Genomic DNA, 24,462 nt, shown 5'->3' with positions numbered 1-24,462 from the left:
CAACCTTTTTCATGTCAAGGACCCCCAGAATAGAGGGTCTGCACGTGACATCATCATACCCGGAAGTCATGCAAGAATGCCTACCGAGTTAAAAACTACTTTCTGGCCTTGACAGCCCATACATCCAAACAGAAAAGTCCTATCTGATTGCATTCAATTACGTTAACCGACATTAAACTCACTTTGCCATTGACTTTATGCATGCGCATACCCTCCATTATCGGTACCCCCATCTCAAAATGTTGTTCTAGGGTTTAAGTTAAAAACATTCACTGTGAATTATACATTCAAAGATTTGCACCCATTTTCACGATATTAAAAAAATAGACCTACAAGCTCGTGAGCTTATAGGTCTGCTATTTTTCAACAGGTAAAGTTTAAAATAATGGTTAAAAGCTATAAGGAGACACCGATGCGGCCTCAGGTCTAAATTGGTTAATAAAAAATAATAAAGGACATTGCGGTCGCACTGACCTTCATCGCATACCTTGGCATCAGGAGATACCCGTTGAAGGTCTACTCTATGCAGTGATATTAATCTGGCCACCATGCCAGGTCAGTGCAATTGAAACAATTTCTGTATTAAATAGTTGCTGTAAGTGTAAGTTGCTGACAGTGTGCAGGAGTTTTGTCTAATGGGTTGGCTTGTCCACTCCCACGCATCTGTCCTATCAAGTAGGTGGTGTGCAAAAGGACTTCTTTTACTAAAGTGTACAAATGTAACCAGATAGACCCTTGTCCCTTACAGTCCATTTGGTTACATTTGTTAAATCAACACTCAGGGTTTTACTTGGTACCTGGCATCCAAATGTGCACAGTATTGTGTAGTGTCAGTGTGTACGGTGTATATGCAATAAACACACAAGAGGCAGAATCCGATTTTAAAAACTCTCTCAGTAACTATTTCTGTATTAATGTACAACCGTTGAAAATTACAGCAACATTTTTTTTCCTCTTTTCAATTTTTTTTTAAACGATCTATCAACAGCCATTTTCCATGAGAGAAAAAAGTGAACGCGAGCCAAAACAAAGAAAATTAGAAAGGAAAAGAGCGGAGGGGATCGATAGCAAAAATAATTGAATGGCTACAGATATGGGAAGAAGGGAAATTAAAAGTCAAACATTTATTTTCCATTAAATGCATTGTGTGTGTGCGTGTGGTGCGCATGCATGCTTACTTGGTGGGTAGTGATGTGTGTAATGTATGTCAAAGGATATGGCTACACTTGTCGTTTCAATGAGACATTTACTTTCAACCACATGAACACTAACGTCCCCATTCTGTCCATGTCATAGATATAGGTGAACATTTAACAAAATAGCTGATCTACAAGCTCACAACTTGTGATGCCTTGTGAGCCATTTGACGTTACAACAAAGTATATAGGGCTTAAATGGTTCATGGTCTGATCACACAGAAACATGATGACACATCTGGGGGCACAAGAAATAAAATAAACAAATCAGGTTTTTGCTCTCATTGCCATCAGATCTTTGAAACCAGACATGGAACTTCATGGGCTTTCAGACTTAATTGTTAGTTTGAAAGCCACTCCGCTACGATGCACAATCACAGGCAATGTAAAGCAACAACGAGAGAACTGATATTAACACCACATTCAACAGGAGAGGCATACAGTAGCATACTGTAGGCATACTGTAGCAGGTGTTCATCAGGCCGAGTTTAGATGACACACTGAGGTGTTCTGATCAAGTTGAGGTCTGAGAAATCACAGTGAAGCGACAGGCGTACTCCCTATCCACCAGGTGACGATGAATGAAGATGCAAGGCAAAAGAAAAAGAATAATAAACGTCTGGAGGGAAGGAGGAGGATATGAGGTGATGAAGAGGAAAACATGGGGGAGAGACGCAGTCGTGCCATTCTGTGACCACAACAAATGAGAGCGAAAGAAAAGGGAGATGAATGAGTGCACAAAGAGGAGTGTATGTGGGGTGGGGACGTGAAGAAGTCAACGGAGGAGAGGGATGGAGATGAAAGGAGAGAAGAGCAGGAGGAAGGAATAAAAGACAAGGACGAGGAGAAGAAGAGGGAGATGCTGGTGCTTTGCAGTGGTGATGGAGCCTCAGGTATCATGGAAGTCCTTCAGCAGTGTGCGTCTCCTCTGCTCTGCGATGTGCATTTGATTCTCCAGATCCTGATGAACAGAGCAAAAAAAAGGCAACCTTCAGCACGATCAGAGGAAATGTTACTAAACAAATCCATTGACACCTCTATGACTGGAAGTCATGTTTCAGCTAGGGTTCAAATCCATACAGTAAGTAGGTCAAATGGTAGAACAAGGCACCAACTCTTGTAGTTTTAGGGCAGGGGTGTTCAAAGTGTGGCCCACAGGCCAAATGCGACCCAGGGACAGATTGTATATGGCCCTCTGTGTCATACCTGAATTGTATTACCAACATTTTTACATTGAAGCTTTTTTTATTAACCTGCCCAGGTTTCCCCAGAGTGTCAGGATTCTTTTCCTGTGTAGCTCAAGGGTAGAGCAAGTCACCAACAACTCACCCCCCTGTCATTGGCGCTCAGTTCTCCCTCTCCTCCTACAACCACTCCTCTCTCGTAGGTGTCTGCTCTCTCCACCTTCCATGACAGGTTCTCTATCTCCGCCTCCAGCTGGGCCTGCTGGTACTCAAACTGGTACACAGGTTGAAAAAGAAGAAAAAGAACAGTTCAAAATTCGGTTCACATTTGTATTGAACGGAATATGTTCAATACAAAACATCGTTACACCACAAATAAATCGAATATATATATATATAGCGCACCCCCTTTCGAATCATACCGTCTTGACCATGTCTTAATTGACTTATAGGTGCTTTTATTGGTGTAAAAAAGTTTAAAATGCGTAAAATAAAATGACTTGATGTGATTGCATGTGTGTCGTTTGCAAGCATCAGACTTTTTTCCTTCCGCCTACTTTTTTTTACAAGTTACTTTCTAAAAGACAAAAGCTAGTTTTACAGTTTATATAAGAATACATTTATTTTCACAGCACTAAAGACAGACAAGCTGACTCACCAGTTTCTTGAGTGGGCCTGACTCCATGTAATAGGCATATGGGTAGGTATACTGCAGTGTGTAGCGACACTAAAGAGTAAGGAGATGGAATGGAAGAAAGAGGGAAGGAAAAAATAAGTGAGTGAGTCCATTTTGGTTACCATTTAAACTCCAGGCCCATTTATACTCCCATTGTTCTGAATGTTTACTTATGTACGTATATGTATACTTATCTACGTATATTTAGAATGCAACTGGCATTGCACACAGTAGATTGCAATATTTCACCTTGCGAATATATAATTTTGTATCTGTAAGCTTTTAGAAAACGTGCACCAAGGAGGGAAATTAATGCAGAGAATATATCATCAAGTAGAAGGGGCCTTAACCTTAAAATTAATCTACTGTACTTTTGTCCAGGTAGCCATGGCAGAGAGAACGAGATTTGATTTACTGGCGTTCTCATACAGAGTCAGACACAGAGACACACACACACACACCTTAGCCAGTAGCTTGGCAGCATTCTGCAGGTACTGCCAGTCAATCCAGGTTCCCAGGTTGTTCATTACCCGCTCTTGGATCTTCTCCTGGATCCTCTGATACGTCTGAGCCTCAAGCTGCAACGACTTGTTATGGTTCTCCCACTGGTGGACAGAAACGTACAGACAGACTGGGTGAGGTAAGGTGTGCGTTGTTTTGGCCTGTGACTGCACCGGCTATTGGTTCTCCCTTCCAACGTTAAAACATCATCTATCCTGGTGATCCTCCTCACCCTCTCGAAGTAGAAGAGGTATTTCTTGAGGGCCTCTCTCGCCTGGGCCTGTTGGCTCTGGTTGACGATGTCTGGGTTCTCTTTGTAACGACTGCACTCGTAGTACTCACTGCCATGTGTCTTCCAGTCTCCCAGACACATCCAGCAGAAGTCTGAGGGTTGGCAGATACGTATCCATCAACAGCAGTTTCAAAGTCATCATCCAACAACAATTTGATTATGTTCACACAACGGCAGCCACCTTTCTCCCACGTCATGAATGCAAGAGTGAATATGGTCAACGCCTGCATTCCTTAAATGTTTCTTCAAATAATAATCTCTAGCGTATGTTTTGACACCTACCGTGTCTTCAGAGTCAAACATTAGGAAGATGCAGTTCACCATGCTTTAAGATGCAATATAAAATGATAGAACTGTATTTGTAATAAACACTTCTATAAAGTATATATAGTAATAGTATACAATAGAGGAGTAGTCTGTCTTGTTTGTTCAAGGTTCAAGATGTTAGCCAAAAGTTGAGCTACCAGTACCTACCATGTTTGCACTTGGAACATTGCTGAAAAAAAGATAAATAATAATAATTAAGTTTTGTTCACTTTATCAAACATACCCAATGTATTTAGTGGCACAATGCACAACAAAAATCACAAACACGTAACAAATCAGAATTGTCTGAATCCATCAGATTTTCTTTCTATGAAGAGCAAACAATTTAAGACCGAAATTTGTATTTTTGACTTTTTAAAGAAAGCGTTTTTCCTCTGACTCACCATGTGATTGCATCCTCCATTCTTCTCAATGCAGATATTGCACTTAGGACACTGAGGAGAAAAGATAAGTCATTCAACATTGTACAGTAAACTAGATTAGAACACTATGATTCATAGGTGTCCACAGAATGTTTCAACTGTTTTTATTCTTATTTTTATTTTAAAATTTTCTGCCTGTAGCACTTTGAGAATTGCTTCAAATGTAAAGTGAGTTATAAATAAAATGTATTATTATTACACATGTGTATGAATCAGAGTTTCTGCATTGTGCACTTTTGTGTGCATTAGTGTTGTTTGTCGACTAAAACCAAGACGAAAAATTTTCATCGACTACCTTTTTCCCCTGACGAAAACTAAATGGGAACTAAGCTACGATGACTAAAACTAAGACTAAATATACCGACAATTGTCAACAAATAAAAACTAGACTAAAATGTTAGGAAGATTGTCTATTTTCAGCATGTGGAAAAAAACTGTCGTTACGACGGCATCAAGGCCAGCCAAAATAAAATTTGTTTGACTAAATCAACTAGTCTAGTTTAAGTCGACTAAAATCTTAAGATATTTAGTCGACTTAAACTAGACTAAACACTAAAAGAGACTAGGACTAATACTAAAATATAAAAAATGTGCTGCCAAAAACACTGGTGTGCATCAGTGTGTCTGCATGTGTTCGTACATCTTTAGTGTGTGCGCTGATGTAGTTGGCTGTCTCCGAGTCATCTGCGCATTTGGTCAGCCATTTACGGATCGTCCCACAGTCTGTAGGTGCGTGGTACATCTGACGACATTTGAAACTGTGGAAACAGAGTGAAATACATCAAATGTAATCCCCACCCCACCGTTAAGAGTTGACCAAGACACATGTGTGGACACAGAATCATTTTAATTCACTGAACGATATTCAGTAAACGTCCCGAACCAGGGGTGGTGGGTTTTTTAAAGTGGTGCAACCACTTCAAGGATCAGCTCTGTCTGTCTGTCTGTAGTACCCACAGGTGCAAAAGTGGCGCTGCTGAGCTAGACACAGAGAGAGAGAGTGTGTTGCACTGTTGTGCTAATTACAATGTGGAGCATGTGAGAGACTGAGACGGAGAGAGAAGACCACACTATTACTTGTGAGAGAGAGTGTTGTCTGGTAATTCCCCCACACGGTAACTCTGTCAATTCTCAACCGTTTCGGACGGGGGTGGCTCGCCGTAACCGGGCCGGCACCCTGGGCATTCCTGTGGGTCTGGAAGTTCTGGGGACCGGGACCCCCCATACAGAATTGTACCACTTAGTTCACACGGGGTGCGCACACTTATTCCGACATACCATAGGACCGGCATGCGGAAAACGATTGGATTAAGGTTGGCGAACATGCACTGCTCCGCAGTTATGGTTTGAGGTAGGTTGTCGGACCAATAGTATGTCGAAACTAAAGCCTGTACCCAGTTCACACGGGTGTGATTGTTTAAATGGAATAGATCCATATAATTCTCAATGAGGTACATTTATTTCCACAGCCAGACGGGAGCAGGGGTAGTGGACTGACTGGGTTAAGTGACTGTTTAACCCATTTAGGGTCAAAATTAAAGAAATGTCAGTTTTCTGAAAAACCTTATGTTTCTGTATCAGTGGTGATCAATATTTCACGTCAAGAAAGGACTCCAAAAATTTTATGTAATATGCCTCCGTCTCCCATCTGAAAATATGTTGTTCCAGGGACCTCCCCAGAAGCAAAGATTTGAGTTAAAATGTTCACTCTGTAATAATATATTCAAAGATTTGAAGCACATTTTCACGATTTTTCAAAAATAACAGACCTACAAGTTCATAGAACGGCACTCGGTGCCGCGCTATGAGCTTGTAGATCTGCTATTTTTCAATAGCTAAAGTATAACATAATGCTTTTAAAACACCAAAAGGGTTTCCACCCAAAATGGGTTTACAGCTTGGGGTGTTGATAATCCAATTAGAAAATCCTTATTGACACGAACCATTTCACCCCTAAATAGGTATTAGGTAATCATTATTAAATCCTTAGAATTTGTCCCAGGCCCTGTTTAGTTGTGTGGGGAGGATAATCCCTAAAGCAAAGATGTCCGTACCGGTATATGCACAGTTGCACACGCACAAACGCAGTAAAAAGTGAGCTCTGGCTCGGCTAATTAAACCAGCTGCGAGCATATCCGTGGGCAAGTGGCAGTTTAACTTGACTCACTGAACCTTCACTTTGGTACAGCAAACTCTGAAAAACACCACCCACATGTGGGTGGTGTGCCACGCCACAGCCAGTGTCTGTTTATGCGGTTGTGTGGTGTTTATTTGCATTCAAGTATGCCAATGTCTGTGTTTGTGAGAGAGTGTGTGTGAGAGAGTGTGAGTGAGTGAGTGAGTGAGTGAGTGTGAGTGAGCTGTGTGAGTGTCCTACCAGAAGACTTCCATGCAGCGGCTACACTGCACCCTGCGCGCCCTGGGCTCTTGCACCTGGATGACTATGGGGCAGTCTGCACCGGGGCACAACTGCAACTGGAAGTGACTCTGCAGAGAGACAAGGAGAGAAGGATCTGTGAATGAAGTGACTCTGCAGAGAGACAAGGAGAGAAGGATCTGTGAATGAAGTGACTCTGCAGTGAGACAAGGAGAGAAGGATCTGTGAATGGCTTGAACAGATATCTAGAAAATAGCAGCTTGATTGATTGATCAGATATATCCAGAAAGAGCAGCGAGAACAATTCTACAAATGCCTTCTAAATCCTGGCAGTTTTCTGAAAAACCCTATGTTTCTATGTCAGTGGTTCTCAGACATTTTCATGTCAAGGACCCCCAAACATATATGTAATTGGCCGCCGACCCCCATCTGAAAATATGTTGTTCCAGGGACCCCCCCAGAAGCAAAGATTTATTTTCCCCCCCCAAAGATCTTTTCAATAGCTAAAGTATAACAATGCTTAAAACACCAAAATGGGTTCCCGTCCTGTATGGGTTAATGAATGCTGGAACTCCTAACACCAATAACTGTACAACGTTGTACATGCATGCAAACAGTACGGGTGTCACCGGCTCAGAGCTTCCTTATAAAAAGGGGTTCCGATGGTAGCAGTCACTGCCAAACTAGACAAGGAACGGATGAGTAAAAAAAAGAAAAAAAAGGCACAAAATAAATACTAAATAAATACAGTCAGGCCACTGTAACAGATGAAGGGATAGCTGTGACTCATTCAGACACCATTTATATTCCATTAATATACTTTTTCTTACTGATATGCATTTACAGAGAGCCATTACGGATTCCTTTTCATTTGTGTGGATGGATAAACGGCGTATCATTACTTCTCAGGGTGTGAGAGATTACACAGTCACGGTTTGGATACACTCAGATTGTTCATCTACAATTCTGTACTCTTTGATTCGATCTGATGGGGGTCAGGAGGACACCCTGGCTATTGCCTTAGGTTGGCTTGTACAGACAAGACTAGATAGTAGATATATAGTCATGGAGTCTCTTTTCAGATGACTATTTTTAAATGCCATGGATTACTGGTGTTGATTTGAACCTGTTGATATGGATACAGACACAATAGAGCACCGAAGTCTGACGTCAATATCGGTAGAGGGCGCAAATCCACAGGTTCGTGTACTTTTATTTGCATTGTAATCCCCATAGGGTGATTTTAGATCGCCTTATATAAGAACTGTGTTTGAAAAATAAACATGTCATCTCGGCCGCTTCACTCATATGGATATGAAGAATCAACTGAATTAGTTACATTTTCACTAGAAACAGACTGTATCATATATGAGTGACTGACTGTCGCAAACAATACAGAGACACCTCCCTGACAATAACAGAGACAGCTTGTTTATTTTTGGACCACAATGCTTATATGAAACGATTTTAAGATGACCATGATATTCTCCGTAGAGAAATTACTTCCGTGAACCAGGAAAATTGAGGACTTTGGCGCTCTATGTCTACGCAACTATATACACTCACAGACAGACCCACACGTAAAGAGATGCTGTATACCTCAACGTAGTCTCACAGACAGACCCACATGTAAAGAGATGCTGTTTACCTCAACGTAGTCTCTGAAGAGGTAGCGTCTGTATTTGTCCTTTAACTCCTCTCCTGGCAGCAGTGGCAGGACAAAGTCCTCTGGCATCTGGAGTGAACAGTCTTGAGCCATGCATGAAATACCTAGAGAGAGAGACACAGGTTGCACCGATTAAAACTTGAGCAATACATGAAACACAGTTAGGGCAACATGTTGACACTTAACACACACCATCGTGGTCTCCCCCTCTCTCTCTCTCTCTCACACACCCACCAACATTGTCACGCTCATAACAAACCAGGACAACTGTATTTTTAGCCATTACAGATCATATTAATAGATGACTGAATGTCTCCTTTGACCTCCTCTGCAGCATTAGCTTCAGGTTGGTAATGTATTAAGCTGTATCTAATATGAAAACCAGTTATTTGGCTACTGGCTAGCTAGACATTGTAACGTCACATTTATAATGAAAGCATTATCAGCTAATCATTTACCGTAAATTCCAGACTATAAGCCGCTACTTTTTCCCCATGCTTTGAACCCTGCGGCCTATAGAGTGCCGCAGTCCCTCCCCCTTTCAGAAAAATGAGCGGCCCAGGAAATGAAAACCCAATGCATTCTCCCATCGGCACTTCTTATTTAATTTATTTAAAGACGGTTACGCCACGGACAAAGCCAACTCGGATCGTGACAAATCATGACAATGAACACAATGTTTTGGGCCGATCAAATCATTAGAAAGAAGAAAAGAAAGTCAGGAGACAACACTATTTGTTTTGTTTTTCGTCTTATAAATGATTTGATCGGCCCAAAACATTGTGTTCATCGTCATGATTTGTCACGATCCGAGTTGGCTTTGTCCGTGGCGTAACCGGCGGCTTATAGTCCAGTGTGGCTTATTATGTACACATTTGTTTTTTCCCCCTAAATTTAGCTGGTGTGGCTTATATTCAGGTGCGCTTTATATAGAAATTACGGTAGATGCCGTCTATACTCGTCTCTGTATCACTTAAAAAGGGCCACTTCACCCCTTTTGCAACCAGATCTTACTTTAATGATGTTTAGGACACAAGAACTTAACCCATTCTGGACGGGAACTCCTTTTGGTGTTTTAAGCATTATGTTACACTTTAGCTATTGAAAAATAGAAGATCTACAAGCTCACTGGAACTACATATTTTCAGATGGGGGTCAGCAGCCAATTACATATAATTTCTGGGGGTCCTTGACATGAAATAGTTTGAGAATCACTGACATAGAAACATGAGGTTTTTCAGAAAACAGTCATGATTTAGAAGACATTTGTAGAATTGAGCTCAGGTCTTTTTACGTGTGTAATATGCGTTTCTAGATGTTTAGTCATGTATCATGATGCCATGTTCATCATGACCAAACATTTGTCATGAAAATGCCAACTTGTCAGTAAATGACATGACTACATGTACGGTCATACATACATCATACATTCACCTGTTGAAAACCCCTGATATAGACTATTGACATCACAGGCTTGCCTGAAGTCTGAGATCCACGTTAGAGCCACAAAATTCTCATGTAGATATTTTTTAACCTGGGAACAATTCTACAAATGTCTTCTAAATCCTGACAGTTTTCTGAAAAACCCCTATGTTTCTATGTCAGTGGTGCTCAAACATTTTCATGTCAAGGACCCCCAAGATTATATGTAATTGGCTGCCGACCCCCATCTGACTTTGGCCCTGAAAGAATATATATTCAAAGATTTGCGCCACATTTTCAAGATTTTTCAAAAATAGCAGACCTACAAGCTCGTAGCGCAGCACTCGGTGCCACGCTATGAGATTGTAGATCTGCTATTTTTCAATGGCTAAAGTATAACAATGCTTAAAACACCAAAAGGGTTTCCCGCCCAAAATGGGTTAAACCAATTATTTCTCTCACGGTCAAAACAAACACTCACCCACTCCCATGCCATCTTTGACAAGTACAGTGCAGTGCTGCTCCCAGCATGCTTTGCAGAAGGAGTGCTGGCAGGGCAACGCCAGGAGAGCATCCCTCCGTACGATCTGTAGACACACTCCGCACTGGAGGGACTGAGGGGCCTAGGAAACCAGTGTATACTTAGTTATTACACACACACACACACACACACACACACACTAGGAAACCAGTGTACACTTAGTTATTACACACACACACACACACACACACACACACACTAGGAAACCAAACTAGGTTATCTCACAAACACACACACACACACACACACACACTGAGGGGCCTAGAAAACCAGTGTACATAGATATTACTTAGTCACATTTTATGTTATTCTAGTTTTAATCGACTAAAATGTATTTTGGCGGGCCTTGATGCCGTTGTAATGACCGATTTTACAAAAATAGCAGATCTAGCTCGGCTATTTTCAGCATGCAAACAAGTGTAACTTTTACTGGATCTCTTCCTAACATTTTAGTCTAGTTTTTATCTGTTGATGAAATTGTCAATACATTTAGTCTTAGTCATCATAGCTTAGTTCATTTCGTTTTCATCAGTGAAAAAAAAGGTAGTCGACGAACACTTCGTCTTAGTCGACAAAAATACTGACTCGCGCACACACACACACACACACACAGGGCTCAACAGTGCGACTAGGTACTCGCATTTGCTACTAAAAATAGCATAGCGCATCCTTACCTCATATAACTTTATTACACACATTGGATAACTTTTCATCGTGCCCCTAAAATAAATTTCAACTTAGGAGCACACGTGCTACTTGGAAAAATGCTAAGCGTCGACACACACACACACACACACACACACACACACACACACACACACACACACACACACACCCCCCCCCCCCCCCCCCTGGTGATTTCTAAATATAGATGGCCTCAGGAAACCACACTAAAAGTAGTGGAATTCATTTTGGTTACAAGACGCCTACTCTGCTACATATAGAAGCACCCTGCATCCTTATAATTTTGACAACGCATCCTTTGTTATCTGACATTTGCAGAGTCTGTAATGCACAGTTTAAGGATCAAATCAGATACTGGGATACTACCACGGTAATCAATATAGCTTCCGAGTTTCAAAACACTCGCTGGTGGCATGAACAATGTACATTTTACTGTATGAAGGGTGTTAAATTAATCTATCTGTGAAGATTAGTTTTTTTTCTCCATAAAAACATATCTCACACACGGTACTCACAGTGACAGGTCTGCAGGTGCTGCTGGGCTGAACCGAGGCGTCTGACAACAGCAGAGAAGAGTTGGACTTCCATCTATTGAACCAGAGCACAATGTAAAATGTGAAATAGTGTATATATAGGGCATTCTTCCAAAGCGTTTTATGTGCATTACACCGACACATTCACACACAGACGGCAGAGGAAACCAGCCAATGTACCGCTTAAGCCAAGGATTCAGTGTCTTTGCTGAAGGACAATTCAACTTAGCCAAAAGGAGCCGGGGATCAGACCAGGACCCTTACGTCCACAATCGGCCTCTCTACCTTCTGAGCCACTGCTGCCCCGTGTCATGTTAGAAAGTTAAAACTGTAGGCTCTTGGGTGGCACAGTGATTTGAATCCACCGTGCTTGCATGTTCATCCGGCTTTGATGATGAGCGACGAGCGTCTATAGGAGAATTGTCACTGCATCTAATCCTACAGGCTGGGTGTCAGCAGGTAGTGTTGGGTGGGAGGAGTAGGACAAAGGCTCTACTATGTCCTCCCGGTGTGGGCTCCTCACTGGTCGGTCAGTCAGTAGAATACAACAGCAGTGACTGACGACAAGTGTTTGGGAGAAAAGCGGGCATGTTTTGTGGGAGTTAAACAGAGCGTATACGTTTGTCTTTTTTTAGTGCTTCAGTGTGGGAGTGCCACTTGTGCGTTTCATGCGAGTCTCTACTGCATTTGTACAGAACGTTAGTTAGGGTATTTTCTTATTACCTGTCCAGTATTTGTGACACTTGCCAGTGAACATGCACAAGGACCAGCTTGGCTACCGCTGGGAGAACCTGTAGGAGGGAGAAGGGACGGGGACAGAGACAGACAGACTGACTGATTAACTGAAACACAAGCTTCACAAGTACAAGTAAGAAGTAGACTTTTGGTGTTCCTGAACTGTGGTAGCTTTGTGACCAATTTATACTTTGTGGCGGTGTCGTGTGCCGTAGTCGCCCAGAACATACATTTGTGTTTTCTGGTCAAATTTGCTGCCGAGCCAAACAAAGAATTTATATAGATAACCATGTCCAGGCACCATTTCCAGTTTAGCGTAGGCTAAGTAGACTTAGCTCATGGACATAGTGATCTTCATAATACATTTCTCACAAAAGGTAATACATTTTGTCCAGTGTTAAAAATAATTAGTAGTTTACCATCTACAATACAACAGGCTTCATCTGTGGTCTCACGGTTATAATCAGTGTTGGGCATCGTTACTTTCTAAAGTAACGTCGTTAGGTTACTGGATTACTGCCCATAAAAAGAATCCCTTACCGTTACAGATTACCTTCTGAGAAAAGTAACAAGTTATTTTCCGTTACCAGACAATTAAAACCCATTTTTTGATGCTTGCGCAAGTTGGTTACATTGTATTAGGCTACTGCCTAACTTGCCTAAACATTGCGCCGCATTATCACGGCCCGGTTAAAAACGAGAATGATACACGACACCACGATACGATAACGAATATAAGTCGCCACAATCGCCAGCCTATACACGTAGGACTTCACAGAAAGAGCTAGTGCAGAGAGTACAGACAATACCATACTAGGCTGTTGCGCTGCGCTCTGATGCCCTCTCCACGCCGCGCACCGTGGCGCATGAACAACAACTCCACGTGGACCCACAACGACCCATGTATGAATTAGATAGTTTATAAGACATGGTATGGCGGCCATCCTTGCAGGCAGTGACAGTAACATAATGAGAATCCTGTAGGCTGTGTAACCTGTTCATTTTGGGGGGCATCAACAACAGCCTGTTGATGATGAATGATACTATGAAACTTAACAATTCATTTACTAGTACTCACCTAATGACGCCGCCACGGAGGATATACCATGTTTAACGTAATTCCGAAGTGTTTAGCCAACATTGTTTAAGTCATAGACGCATGCGGTTTTTATGAACTTCAACTTTGGCTAAAAGCATGGTTTTTTATTATTCCACTACCACCCGGCACCACTACCACCGTCATGGTAGCTGGCTACAACCGAAACAACTTCCTCTTCCAAATAAAACCTCCTTGTAACAATACTTTTATTTCTTAAGTGAACTACAGGATGTAGTAGACGCAGGATGTATAGTACATGGTATAGTGGGCTTGGAAGGATAAATCACACAGAAGGCAGGAGAAATAAACTCCGCAGGCAGTCGGGGCTTTATTATTTTTAAATCTTGCCAACAGAATGAACAGGGACACATAATAACGGGATTACTTTTTTGGAAAAGTAACTAAGTAACTAACTACTAAATTGCAAAACTAACTAGTTAGTTTATTCCGTTACCAATAAAAGTAGTCCGTTACATAACGTCGTTATTAATAGCGCCGATACACCCAACACTGGTTATAATATCCAATATACAGTGAAGGAAATAATTATTTGATCCCCTGCTGATTTTGTAAATTTGCCCTAATACAAAGAAATGAGCGGTCTATCATTTGTATGGTGCTTTTATGTTAACATATAGACAGAATATCAACAAAAAAGTCCAGAAAAAAAACATTATATAAAGGTTATAAATTAAATTCCATTTGATCAGGTGAAATAAGTATTTGATCCCCAAGTACATCATGACTTAATACTTGGTGGAGAAACCCTTGTTGATAAGCACAGAAGTCAGACGTTTCTTGTAGTTGGTCACCAGGTTTGCACACACCTCAGGAGGAATTTTGGTCCACTCCTTTTTACAGATCCTCTCCAAATCCTGAAGGTTTCGAGGCTGTCGATTGGCAACTCAAAGCTTCAGCTCCCTCCACAGATTTTCTATGGGATTAAGGTCTGGAGACCGGCTAGGCCACTCCATGACCTTAATGTGCTTCTTCTTGAGCCACTCCTTTGTTGCCTTGGCCGTATGTTTTGGGTCGTCATGCTGGCCACGGTGGGGATGGTGTTCTGGGGGTTTGTAATGTATTCAGCATTCCTCTCCCTCCAAACACGACGAGTTGAGTTGATGCCATAGAGTTCAATTTTGGTCTCATCTGACCACATCACCTTCTCCCAATCAGTTAGGTGTTCATTGGCAAACTTCAGACGGGCCTGTATATGTGTTCTTGAGCAGGGGGACCTTGCGGGCACTTCAGGATTTCAAACCATTACGGCGTAATGTGTTTCCAATGGTTTTCATCCCCACCGTCAAGCATGGAGGTGGGGAATATTATGCTTTGGGGGTGTTTCTCTGCTAAGGGTACAGGTCAACTTCACCGCGTTGTGGGGTTGATGGACGGGGCCATGTACGGTAAGATTTTGGACAAGAACCTCCTTCCCTCAACCAGAGCACTGAAGATGGGTTGTGGATGGGTCTTCCAGCATGACAACGACCCAAAACATACGGCCAAGGCAACAAAGGAGTGGCTCAAGAAGAAGCACATTAAGGTCATGGAGTGGCCTAGCCAGTCTCCAGACCTTAATCCCATAGAAAAGCCTCGAAACCTTCAGGATTTGGAGAGGATCTGTAAAAAGGAGTGGACCAAAATTCCTCCTGAAGTGTGTGCAAACCTGGTGACCAACTACAAGAAACGTCTGACTTCTGTGCTTGCCAACAAGGGTTTCTCCACCAAGTATTAAGTCATGATGTTTTTGGGGATCAAATACTTATTTCACCTGATCAAATGGAATTTAATTTATAACCTTTATATAATGTTTTTTTCTGGACTTTTTTGTTGATATTCTGTCTCTATCTCAAATAATTATTTCCTCCACTGTATAAAATAACCTGTTCTATTGACTGTACTAAAGTGTCTATAATTTCTCAACTAACTCCCACGCTGGGCAAGACCTACACTGTAGAGTGCATTGCTGGAATTTGGCGGAAGTACCGCTCAAGGAAATCACGTAGACCCTTTACAAATCTGTTTACATTCTCCGTGTATAAAACAAGTGTTGTGATTGGTCGGAAAATACCGTATCCGGGGGAAACGTTCCGGCCCGACACTTGCGGCTATGCACTCTCTGCCTTAGGTTGTGACCAGGCTTTTCTCTTCGCAGACGAGTAATGCTGGGACCGAGGCTAACTAGTTTGAAGATCTGACCTCCAGTGACTAATTATCTTCTACTGATTTGATCGACTGCTGCAGTCATACAGCGATGCTGTTGGTGTGACCTAGAGGCAGTAACCCTGAATCAGATTACCACGTTACCTAGCATGCCGGGCCAATGGCACTCCAGCCTCTCCCAATCAAAGACACTACATAGTGCATCTTTGTGCATCTGATTGAGTCAGTAGAACACATTAACCTCTCATTGAAGACGTACAAGTTTCAGTTTGAGCAAGCCTCATCTGTGGATCATCGTGGTTAACCATGTGAAGGAACGTTAACCTATATTTGTTGTGGCAGTACAGGTTACCTATATTTGCTAGTGCACAGTGCCACTTGACATTGAAAGCCCACAGCTTTGAGTGTTTGTGTAAACACAAACACGGAAGACGAAAGTGGGACGCAAATTGTGATTGGCCAGAATGAGATGATGTATGATAATAAATTAAAAAAGATTCAGCATGATTCAAATTAACTACTGTCCAGTCACTGGACAGTAGTCCAAAGCGGCAAAAAGCGCCAACAATTTCTAATTGGCAGCCACATTTCATCTTTGCCTCTTCTTCTCTATTTTATAGTACAGTGGGGAACAAACCAAAAAGAAAAGGAAAAACCCATTGAATCACCTCCTCCTTAGCATTAGTTTATCCATTTGTATGGTAAATAAAACTAAGACTAAATATATAAATAAAAACTAGACTAAAATGTTAGGAAGGGACTAGTGGACAAGAGATCCAGTATAAGTCATTTTACAATTGGTTGCATGCTGAAAATAGCCGATCTACACTCTTTACACTCAAAACGCGTCACAGTACGACGCGTTGTGAGTTTGTGAGTGTAAAAACAGTCATTACGACAGCATCAAGGCCTGACAAAATACATTTTAGTCAACTAACTAAAGTCTTATGATATTTAGTTGACTAAAACTAGACCAACACTAAAACATTCCAGGTGACTAAAACTATTCAACCTAAAACCTAAAATCTATATTTGCTGCCAAAAACAACATAGCCATCCGCTCACCTTGAGTGCGGCGGCTACGTTGTCGACCTCCTCCGTCAGAACCCTTTGGCTCTCCCTGTAGGTGAGGCAGGTGAACAGGTACTCCTCCGGGTCGAAGGAATCCGCCCCCTGCTGCTCCACGTCGCCCGCCACCCCATCGTAGTAGTCGGCAATGTCTCCCTCTTGGTCCTCCTCGTCGTCATCTCCGTCGTCGTCCTCTTCCTCAGAGTTCACCCCAAAGTCTTCCTCGTTACTGTCCGACGCCTGGCTGTTCATGTCCACAGACATCCGGACGGTTGGTGGTGGTGGACTGCGGACAGGTAGGCGGGGGCTCGTCTACCTGTCAGGACTCTGCCTGTCAATTGGCTGAGGCGGCTTCGTGGTGGGGCTCCGGCCCTCTGCCTTCAAGCCACGTCTGCCGTGTGACTACACCGCCCAGAATCCCCCTCTTTCTCGTCGCCGGGCTGAGGCGCGTACCGAGCACGCTCAGCAGCAGCGGAAGAAGCAGAAGAAGTCACACTCCCCGTCACTCATTTGGATATCTAGCGGGATCTAAGATGAGAGAAAAACAAGAGAGAAGAGGAAGCGAGGAGGATGGATGGATGACTGAGGAGAGAAAATAAAAAAAGATATGGAAATAAGAGATGGAAAAGAGGGGGGAGAAAATGGACAAGAGGGAGAAATGAGGAATTAAGCTCAACAATTTATTATAATTCTTAATTTCTTGCATAGCTCCATCCTTGGGGCATTCCTTAAATTAACATGTAAACATTTGGGAAGACTTCTCAGTACAGAGAGCAGACGTCCAATGACCAATGTGGAGTTAATCAGTCACACAATGTTCTACTCAATTATATCAGTTATTATCCGCTATTATCACAACTATTACACAGAGAATTTGATTGCTTGGTTGGTGAGGTACCATTTACACAGAGTACAATTATCACAAGGACAACAAGGTTATACACTCCAGCTCCATATGCATTTCACTTCATGCCGTTACAATTTGGCTGCCTGGCAGAATCAGACCAGATCTTGAAGGACTGATCTTGGTTGTGCTAGCATTACAATTGAATTTAGGCATTTATCAGACGCTCTTAATCCAGAGTGATTTACAGTAAACAATAACAAAAAAACATGGTAATCCATCAAATGCATGTATAAATTAAATAAAAAAAAGCTAAGTTACATACATTGAGCCTTTCTTTGCATACGCCTGTTAGGTCGTCAATGCTAGGGCAAGCTTTACAGGCTAACGCCAGGGCTCCACTGGGCACGTCTGCGTCGCGTCTCCGTCAGCGTCGGGAATGTTCCCTTTTAATCAATGGAGGGTGGCTCCACTGCCCGCGTTGCGTTGCCTTGCGTTGTGCTGTGTTCGGTGACTCAAACATTGCCCCGGTTCGTTTTTTTGACGCACGCACGCGTCCAGTCATACATAAAAGAATGTTGCTGACGCGCAGTTTTCAAAAGCCTGCGGTGGAGCACCTCTAGCGTGACGTTGACGTTGTCATGACGCGAGCAGGACGCGACGGAGACGCAGCGCGCCCGGTGGAGCCCTGGCGTAAGATGGAGTCTGAAGGTGGGTTTTCAGACTGGGAGTGAGTTGGCAGTGCAGTTCCGATTGCAATGGGAAGTGCATTCCATAGTTTTGGAGCCAGAAGGGAGAAGAGTTTGGGACGTGTGAAGCGTCCCGGCATTTTTAGTGAACGACTGTACTTCCAGCTTCCCTGTGTTGGCTGCGGTAGGGTTTGTAGGGTCCGATCAGACTTGCAAGATATAGGGTGCTTTGAAGGCCAGCATCAGAGTTATTACTTTTTCATTGGACAATGAATTATTCAGATTGATTAAGGTCCAGTTGCCTGTGCTCATGTCTACCAAAACCAATGTATCAATACCCTGCTTAAAAGAGAATCCCATGCTAGAAGGCTTTACCTTTAATTGTAGTTGTTACGTCCCCAACAAAGAGGTCCAGGTGTTATTTTGTGCAAAAGTGCTCAATGGGGGTTGGGTTTTTGTACTAATTTGCTTATTTCCATCGAAACGAGTAGTAAAGTGTGCCACTTGGGATACTATTTACATTATGAAGAGAGGATATATACAAAATAAATAGATTTTTGAGCGATGGAAATAAGCGAATTAGCACAACACCCAATAGCCCCATTAAATTCAATGCAATTCATTGATGGCTTATGGTAGGGGAAATAGCCAATAATGCCTCTTTGGTGGGGATGTAACAACTACAAAAAAAAGGTAAGAAAGCCTTCTAGTATGGAATTCTCCCTTTGTTTGTCTCGTTTTGTTTTTTTAAATACACAGTATACTGTATCCGTCAGCCTGATTTGGCCATGGTGTTGAGTAGATAATAACGCTCTAGGTTATACAGGTTAAATTAAACGGGTTGAGAATCACTGCTACAGCCATAAAAATCTGCTCTCGTGGGGGTCATGCTGGGTCATGCTGACTTTTTTAAATGCTTAACCCATTTAGACCAGAGCTCAATTCTACAAATGTCTTCTAAATCATGACAGTTTTCTGAAAAACCTATGGTTATTTATGTCAGTGGTGGTGCTCAACCTTTTTCATGTCAAGGACCCCCAGAATTATCTGTATTTGGCTGCCGACCCCCATCTAAACATATGTTGTTCCAGGGACGATTTGCGTCACATTTTCACGATTTTTCAAAAATAGCAGATCTACAAACTCATAGCGTGGCACCGAGTGCTGCGCTATGAGCTTGTAGATCTGCGACTTTTCAATAGATAATGCTTAAAAAACAGCAACAGGGGTTCCCGTTCAGAATGGGTTAAAAATGTTTTATCACTACCGAGAGATGTTTTCTTTTTTTTCCCTTTTTTTTTTACACACGAAAGCTGCACCCCAAATATGCAGTGAGGATTATTCTCATCCGAATTGTTCAGGGGATTAAAATTGGCGCAACCACTTATGATAACTAACGATTTCCAGTTAATCCCAGATTATCTCCATTAGTGCTTCAGATTCATGTAATTTATGTATGAAATGCATCAAAGTCCAAAAATGCTCTTACAGGGAAGAGGATGCCCCAGACACCAGACCCGCCCCCCCCCCCTCCCTCCTACCTACAGGGGCCAAGCTTCTCCTCTGGTCAGTTGTGTTTATCTATTCTACCGGCTGTTTTGGCAGCTGCCATCAGCAGTTCATGTTCCATTCTAAAAACCTAGTTGGCTCATAAAATAGCTCTGCTTGGCCACTTTGCCCTGTTCAATTAAAGTTACATTTGCCTGGTAAAACGGTCGGTATAAAGTGGCTGATGATGATTTGGGGGTTATACCAGGCGCTCTGTGACCCGTTTAACAAAGTCCAGAGTTTCCTTTGCTGCATAGTGAGCCAGTCACCCTAGTTCTAGGGAAAAGACCTTGGATCAAATCCAAGGTCCCACCCTCGCTTGCAGGGCTGCACCGGCGTTGATCAGTTCACTCGCAGCTACACCCACCCTGTTCAACATTTATCTTAATGAAAAAGTCCCCCTCTTTCCCCTTTAACCCATTTAGACCAGACACTAGATTCTACAAAATGTCTTCTAAATCCTGACAGTTTTCTGAAAATCCTATGTTTCCATGTCAGTGATTCTCAACCTTTTTCATGCCACGGACCCCCAGAATTATCTGTATTTGTCCGCCGACCCCATCTGAAAATATGTTGTTCCAGGGACTCCCCAGAAGCAAAGATTTGAGTTAAACCTACAAGCTCGTACAAGCTGCGCTATGAGCTTGTAGATCTGCTATTTTTCAATAGCTAAAGTATAACATAATGCTTAAAACACCAAAAGAGGTTCCCGTTCAGAATGGGTTAAGTCATATTTTCTCTGTCCAATGTCCATCTGCCCTCATGCTGTCAATTTTCAAAATCCCCCTATTAGTCGGGTTCCTGGTTTTTCACTAGCTAGGTGTTCCCTTACATTGTGTCTCCAGCTTTAAACGCCACATAACATGGCATCTGCAACTCTGCAAATACTTACTTGTGTCTCCTTTTACAGTATGTTGCTCTGCTCCAGGGGTTTCCACTACTTTTTGACTTGAGAGCTACTTTCAAAATGACCAGCTCAACAAGATCTACCCACCGAAACAAATATTATACCAATTGTATAACACTATTGCTGAAAATAATTTAAAATATGTACCCAAGGGGGCTTTGGAACAGCAGAGCTGGCGTTGCATATAAGACCAATGCACTTGGAATGGGAAATGGAGGGGGAGAAATGGAATAGGTAGGGCTTTTTGCTACAGACATTGTTGTGCACAGCAAACAATCTTGAAAATAAAATATTGTATTGTGGGTTTGAGCTGATAATAAATCAATTCAAGTGGCAGTCACAGTGAGGCTTTTCTTATATTTGAATTAAATATTCTCTAGGGGCGGCATGTATGTAGTCTACCTGTACATCCACCCCTGCTCTACTCCATACATGTAACGCCACATGTACCTCACACACATTAAATGCCACATGTAACTAACGTGTGGGCCACGTGTAGAGGCTTAAATTAATCCTAGTTTATACAGTATAAGACGGGCTATGTCTCACAGCTTTGGCCATTTCTTATTCAATACATTGGCTCACTGAAACACCCTGTGCCCATGGCTCACATCCACGAGCCCTAAAATGTGCCTCACATGGCTCGTCTATACACAGCATAAATTAGCCTTTACTGGGTTTTTTTTAAAGAATTATTAAACCGTTGGTGCTTTTGCTGAGGGGTCAGACACAAAGTCACCTGCAGTCACTCAGCTTCTTGCTTGGGGTAAGCTGGAGTTAGTGTAAACAACCGATATGGTACCTGCAAATAAAGCACACCAAAGAGGCGTGAAGACTTAAAAACACATTAAAAATATATATAACAAAACAGAAAAATAAATACAAATCCATTGCCTTTCCAAGTTAAGCGGCTTCTCTTTACCTCCGATGATCCCGACAAATCTGTGAGGTCGCGACACAAGATTAGATCGGTTGCCTTGAGTGAGTGAGTGACGTTCCAATTTATGACTTTGCAAATATCCACCACCTGGATTAGGATATACAATATTCAGAAGCTAACAGTCTTGCCAGACCACCAACAGACGTAATGCTTGCATTCCGGGCCGTGGTGCTATAAATAGTCTTTAAAAAATCTAGGTGACATACATATTAACCCGGCTAATATGTCATATGGCGAGACAGCAAAGCGGTTGCCGGTCACGTAGATATTAATAGGCCAGCAGGTCGTTTTTTGAAGGAGCTGAATCGAAAATTCAGACTAATTTCGCTGCTCACAACGAGTGCCACTGCCTGGCATTCATTCCCGGCGTCTGCCCAGAATCTGAAGGTTTATTTTTCTTAGAATGGCTGGCTAACGTTAGCAGGTTGTTCTTCACAGACATTGGTGAACTATCGAATACCATGACCCCCCCACCCCCCAAGAGTCGCTGTTGTGAATACATACACACACACACACACACCGGTGAATTATTGCGAGTCGATGTTTACAAGTTACTTACTTATTATCACCAAATTCACAAAACAAGGACTTTTATATCAACGTGTAGATGCATTTCCTCAGCGTCGGTATACTGATGAAACTGACATTTTAATGTATACCTGCTTGAGAGCCAACGTTGAGTGAAGAAGCATACCGGTATGCCCAGTGTCAGATTTCGGTGGGTCACCAACGTCGGTATAACCCTGCTAGCTTCTTGGCTGGCTCTCCTATTACCGGTCCGTTATATATTCAATAGCGGAGATAAAGTGTAAAGCAAACGCAAGAGTTCTGAGTAGCTTCACACGGGCCATGGTACGTGGAGAAAGGCCGTTTTATGGAGGAAAACAAACCACCTCCATTGTTCCTACTTCCTCCCAACGAATTTAGCCTTAGTTACAAAACACCATCTATACCTAGCATCCCCCTCCCTCCCTCCCTCCCTCCACCGCTGTCCCTTCCTCCCCGGCTCACATTCACTCTAGTCCGGGGACTGATATGTAAACAAGGCCCTCCTGGGGGCTCCTTAATAAAACATTCACATTACAAAGTCGTCGATAGAAGCAGTTCTCGTCGCGACAAAGTGCTCATATTCACCTTATGAAGCGTGCAGGGCCGGTGTGTGACTGTGTGTCTGCCAAAGAGCCAAGTGGGTTTCACATCCAGAAGGGATTTTACACTGGGCTCCGCTCTGCTGCTGCTAAAGCGGAAGGTGGCTTCATGGCTTGTTACTGTGGGAGGTATTTATAAATGACGCCACTTCCGCACATGGATATTCATTGAACCCCAGGATTAATCGTGAGTTCATGATTTGATGATCTCGCGCACGCACGCACGCACACACTGTGACACACACACACACACACACACACACACACACACACACACACACACACACACAATCCTCTTAAGCAGACCTTGTGTTGAACTGTACTTTACTGTGCTTTTTTTCTGCAAACTGTTAATAAAGTATTCAATCAATCAACCAATCAAAAGCCATCAAAGCCCTGTCCAGTTGAGTTAGCCGGGGAGCCAGTAACCCAAAAATTCAGAGGACCTGTGATGTCATCTGTCATGACATAATTTTTATTTGTGTTTTTCTATTAACTTGTTGAGAGGTCTGCTCTGCCGGAAACATTGCGGAAAAAAAGTTATGGCCATTTTTGTATACCACACCATAGTCCATTAGTCCATAAGTTATTATAGTTTTGCCTTAAATAGTAGACTATAAGTGCTGCTGAAAGAGAGCAATGGCTCTGTATCAGGAGAGACAACAGCTGGGCTCCAAAATGACAACAAAAGACGACATGAAAGGTGTGAGGTCTAGAAGGGGGTAAGACTGAGGGGGGCACACCTGGGATGCCAGTTGTTGTTGAACCCTCTGGAGGTGTCGTGGGCCTATTCAACTTAACACCCAGGAAGGAGCTGGTCGCCCACCTGATGAGCCCAATGAGCAGTGTTGCCAAGTCTCGTGAGAGAAATAGACCTCCAAAAGTCAAATGATTAATATATAATTATAATTACTATGTAGGTGACTATATAATAATTCATGTTTTGGTTATTTTATTATAAGTCAAACATTACTTGATTCGGGGGCTTAATTAATAAGTATACACCAGACCGATTCAGACATTCAATGTGATTCACACTCCTCCGCAAACATATGGGCAACTAGAAAAAGTGCCCCTCGGGGCACAGGTCCACCAGGCCAGGTCAGGTTGTGGCCTCCTGGTGGCGCTATAATAGGCCAATGTGAAAAGGGTGCCATTTCTTCTTACACCTTGGATGGCATTTGGAATGTTTTGAGGCATTTTGTTCCAAAAATGTGTTTTGCAAAAATCCACCTGTTGGTGGCACTATAACAGGCCAATGTGAAAAGGGTGGTATATATTCCTCAGCCTAGTAGGAAAGTCTGTGAAAGATTTTACATAAATTGCACGCTGCGTTCATGATTTGAGGCATTTTGTTCAAACAGGCCAATCCTGCAAACTTTGAAAGCCAACGTTAGCCAAGGATGGAATATGAAATATCGGACAGATCCGCCTTGAACACATGATTATAGAGATAGCGTGTAACGATTTGCGGGATCTTTGGAGAGAATCTGGAGGAGT

General features: G+C 42.5%; 1 protein-coding gene across 2 annotated transcripts; it reads right to left on the bottom strand.

Annotated features, from left to right (window-relative positions):
- Positions 1-874: 874 nt before the first annotated feature.
- On the bottom strand, positions 875-23,082 carry arih2 (ariadne homolog 2). 2 transcript variants are annotated; one of them, XM_083769346.1, is made up of 15 exons: positions 22,949-23,082; positions 16,884-17,468; positions 12,545-12,612; positions 11,804-11,876; positions 10,545-10,686; positions 8,624-8,745; positions 6,976-7,085; positions 5,239-5,356; positions 4,560-4,610; positions 4,324-4,345; positions 3,790-3,941; positions 3,518-3,661; positions 3,039-3,107; positions 2,526-2,654; positions 875-2,157 (listed from the first exon to the last, which is right to left on the bottom strand). In XM_083769346.1, the coding sequence occupies exons 2-15, from the start codon at positions 17,148-17,150 to the stop codon at positions 2,086-2,088; spliced, it is 1,539 nt and encodes a 512-aa protein (XP_083625472.1). In that variant the 5' UTR covers positions 17,151-17,468; positions 22,949-23,082; the 3' UTR covers positions 875-2,085. The 2 variants fall into 2 exon arrangements, with proteins under 2 accessions (XP_083625472.1, XP_083625473.1); XM_083769347.1 differs by having other exon boundaries at positions 16,884-17,414; positions 22,949-23,051.
- Positions 23,083-24,462: the final 1,380 nt, after the last annotated feature.

The sequence above is a fragment of the Protomyctophum parallelum genome (assembly GCF_964188405.1).
Source record: "Protomyctophum parallelum genome assembly, chromosome: 7".
Taxonomy (NCBI): domain Eukaryota; kingdom Metazoa; phylum Chordata; class Actinopteri; order Myctophiformes; family Myctophidae; genus Protomyctophum; species Protomyctophum parallelum.
The sequence above is the reverse complement of the archived record's forward strand: the minus strand, read 5'-3'. Positions and strand labels throughout refer to the sequence as shown.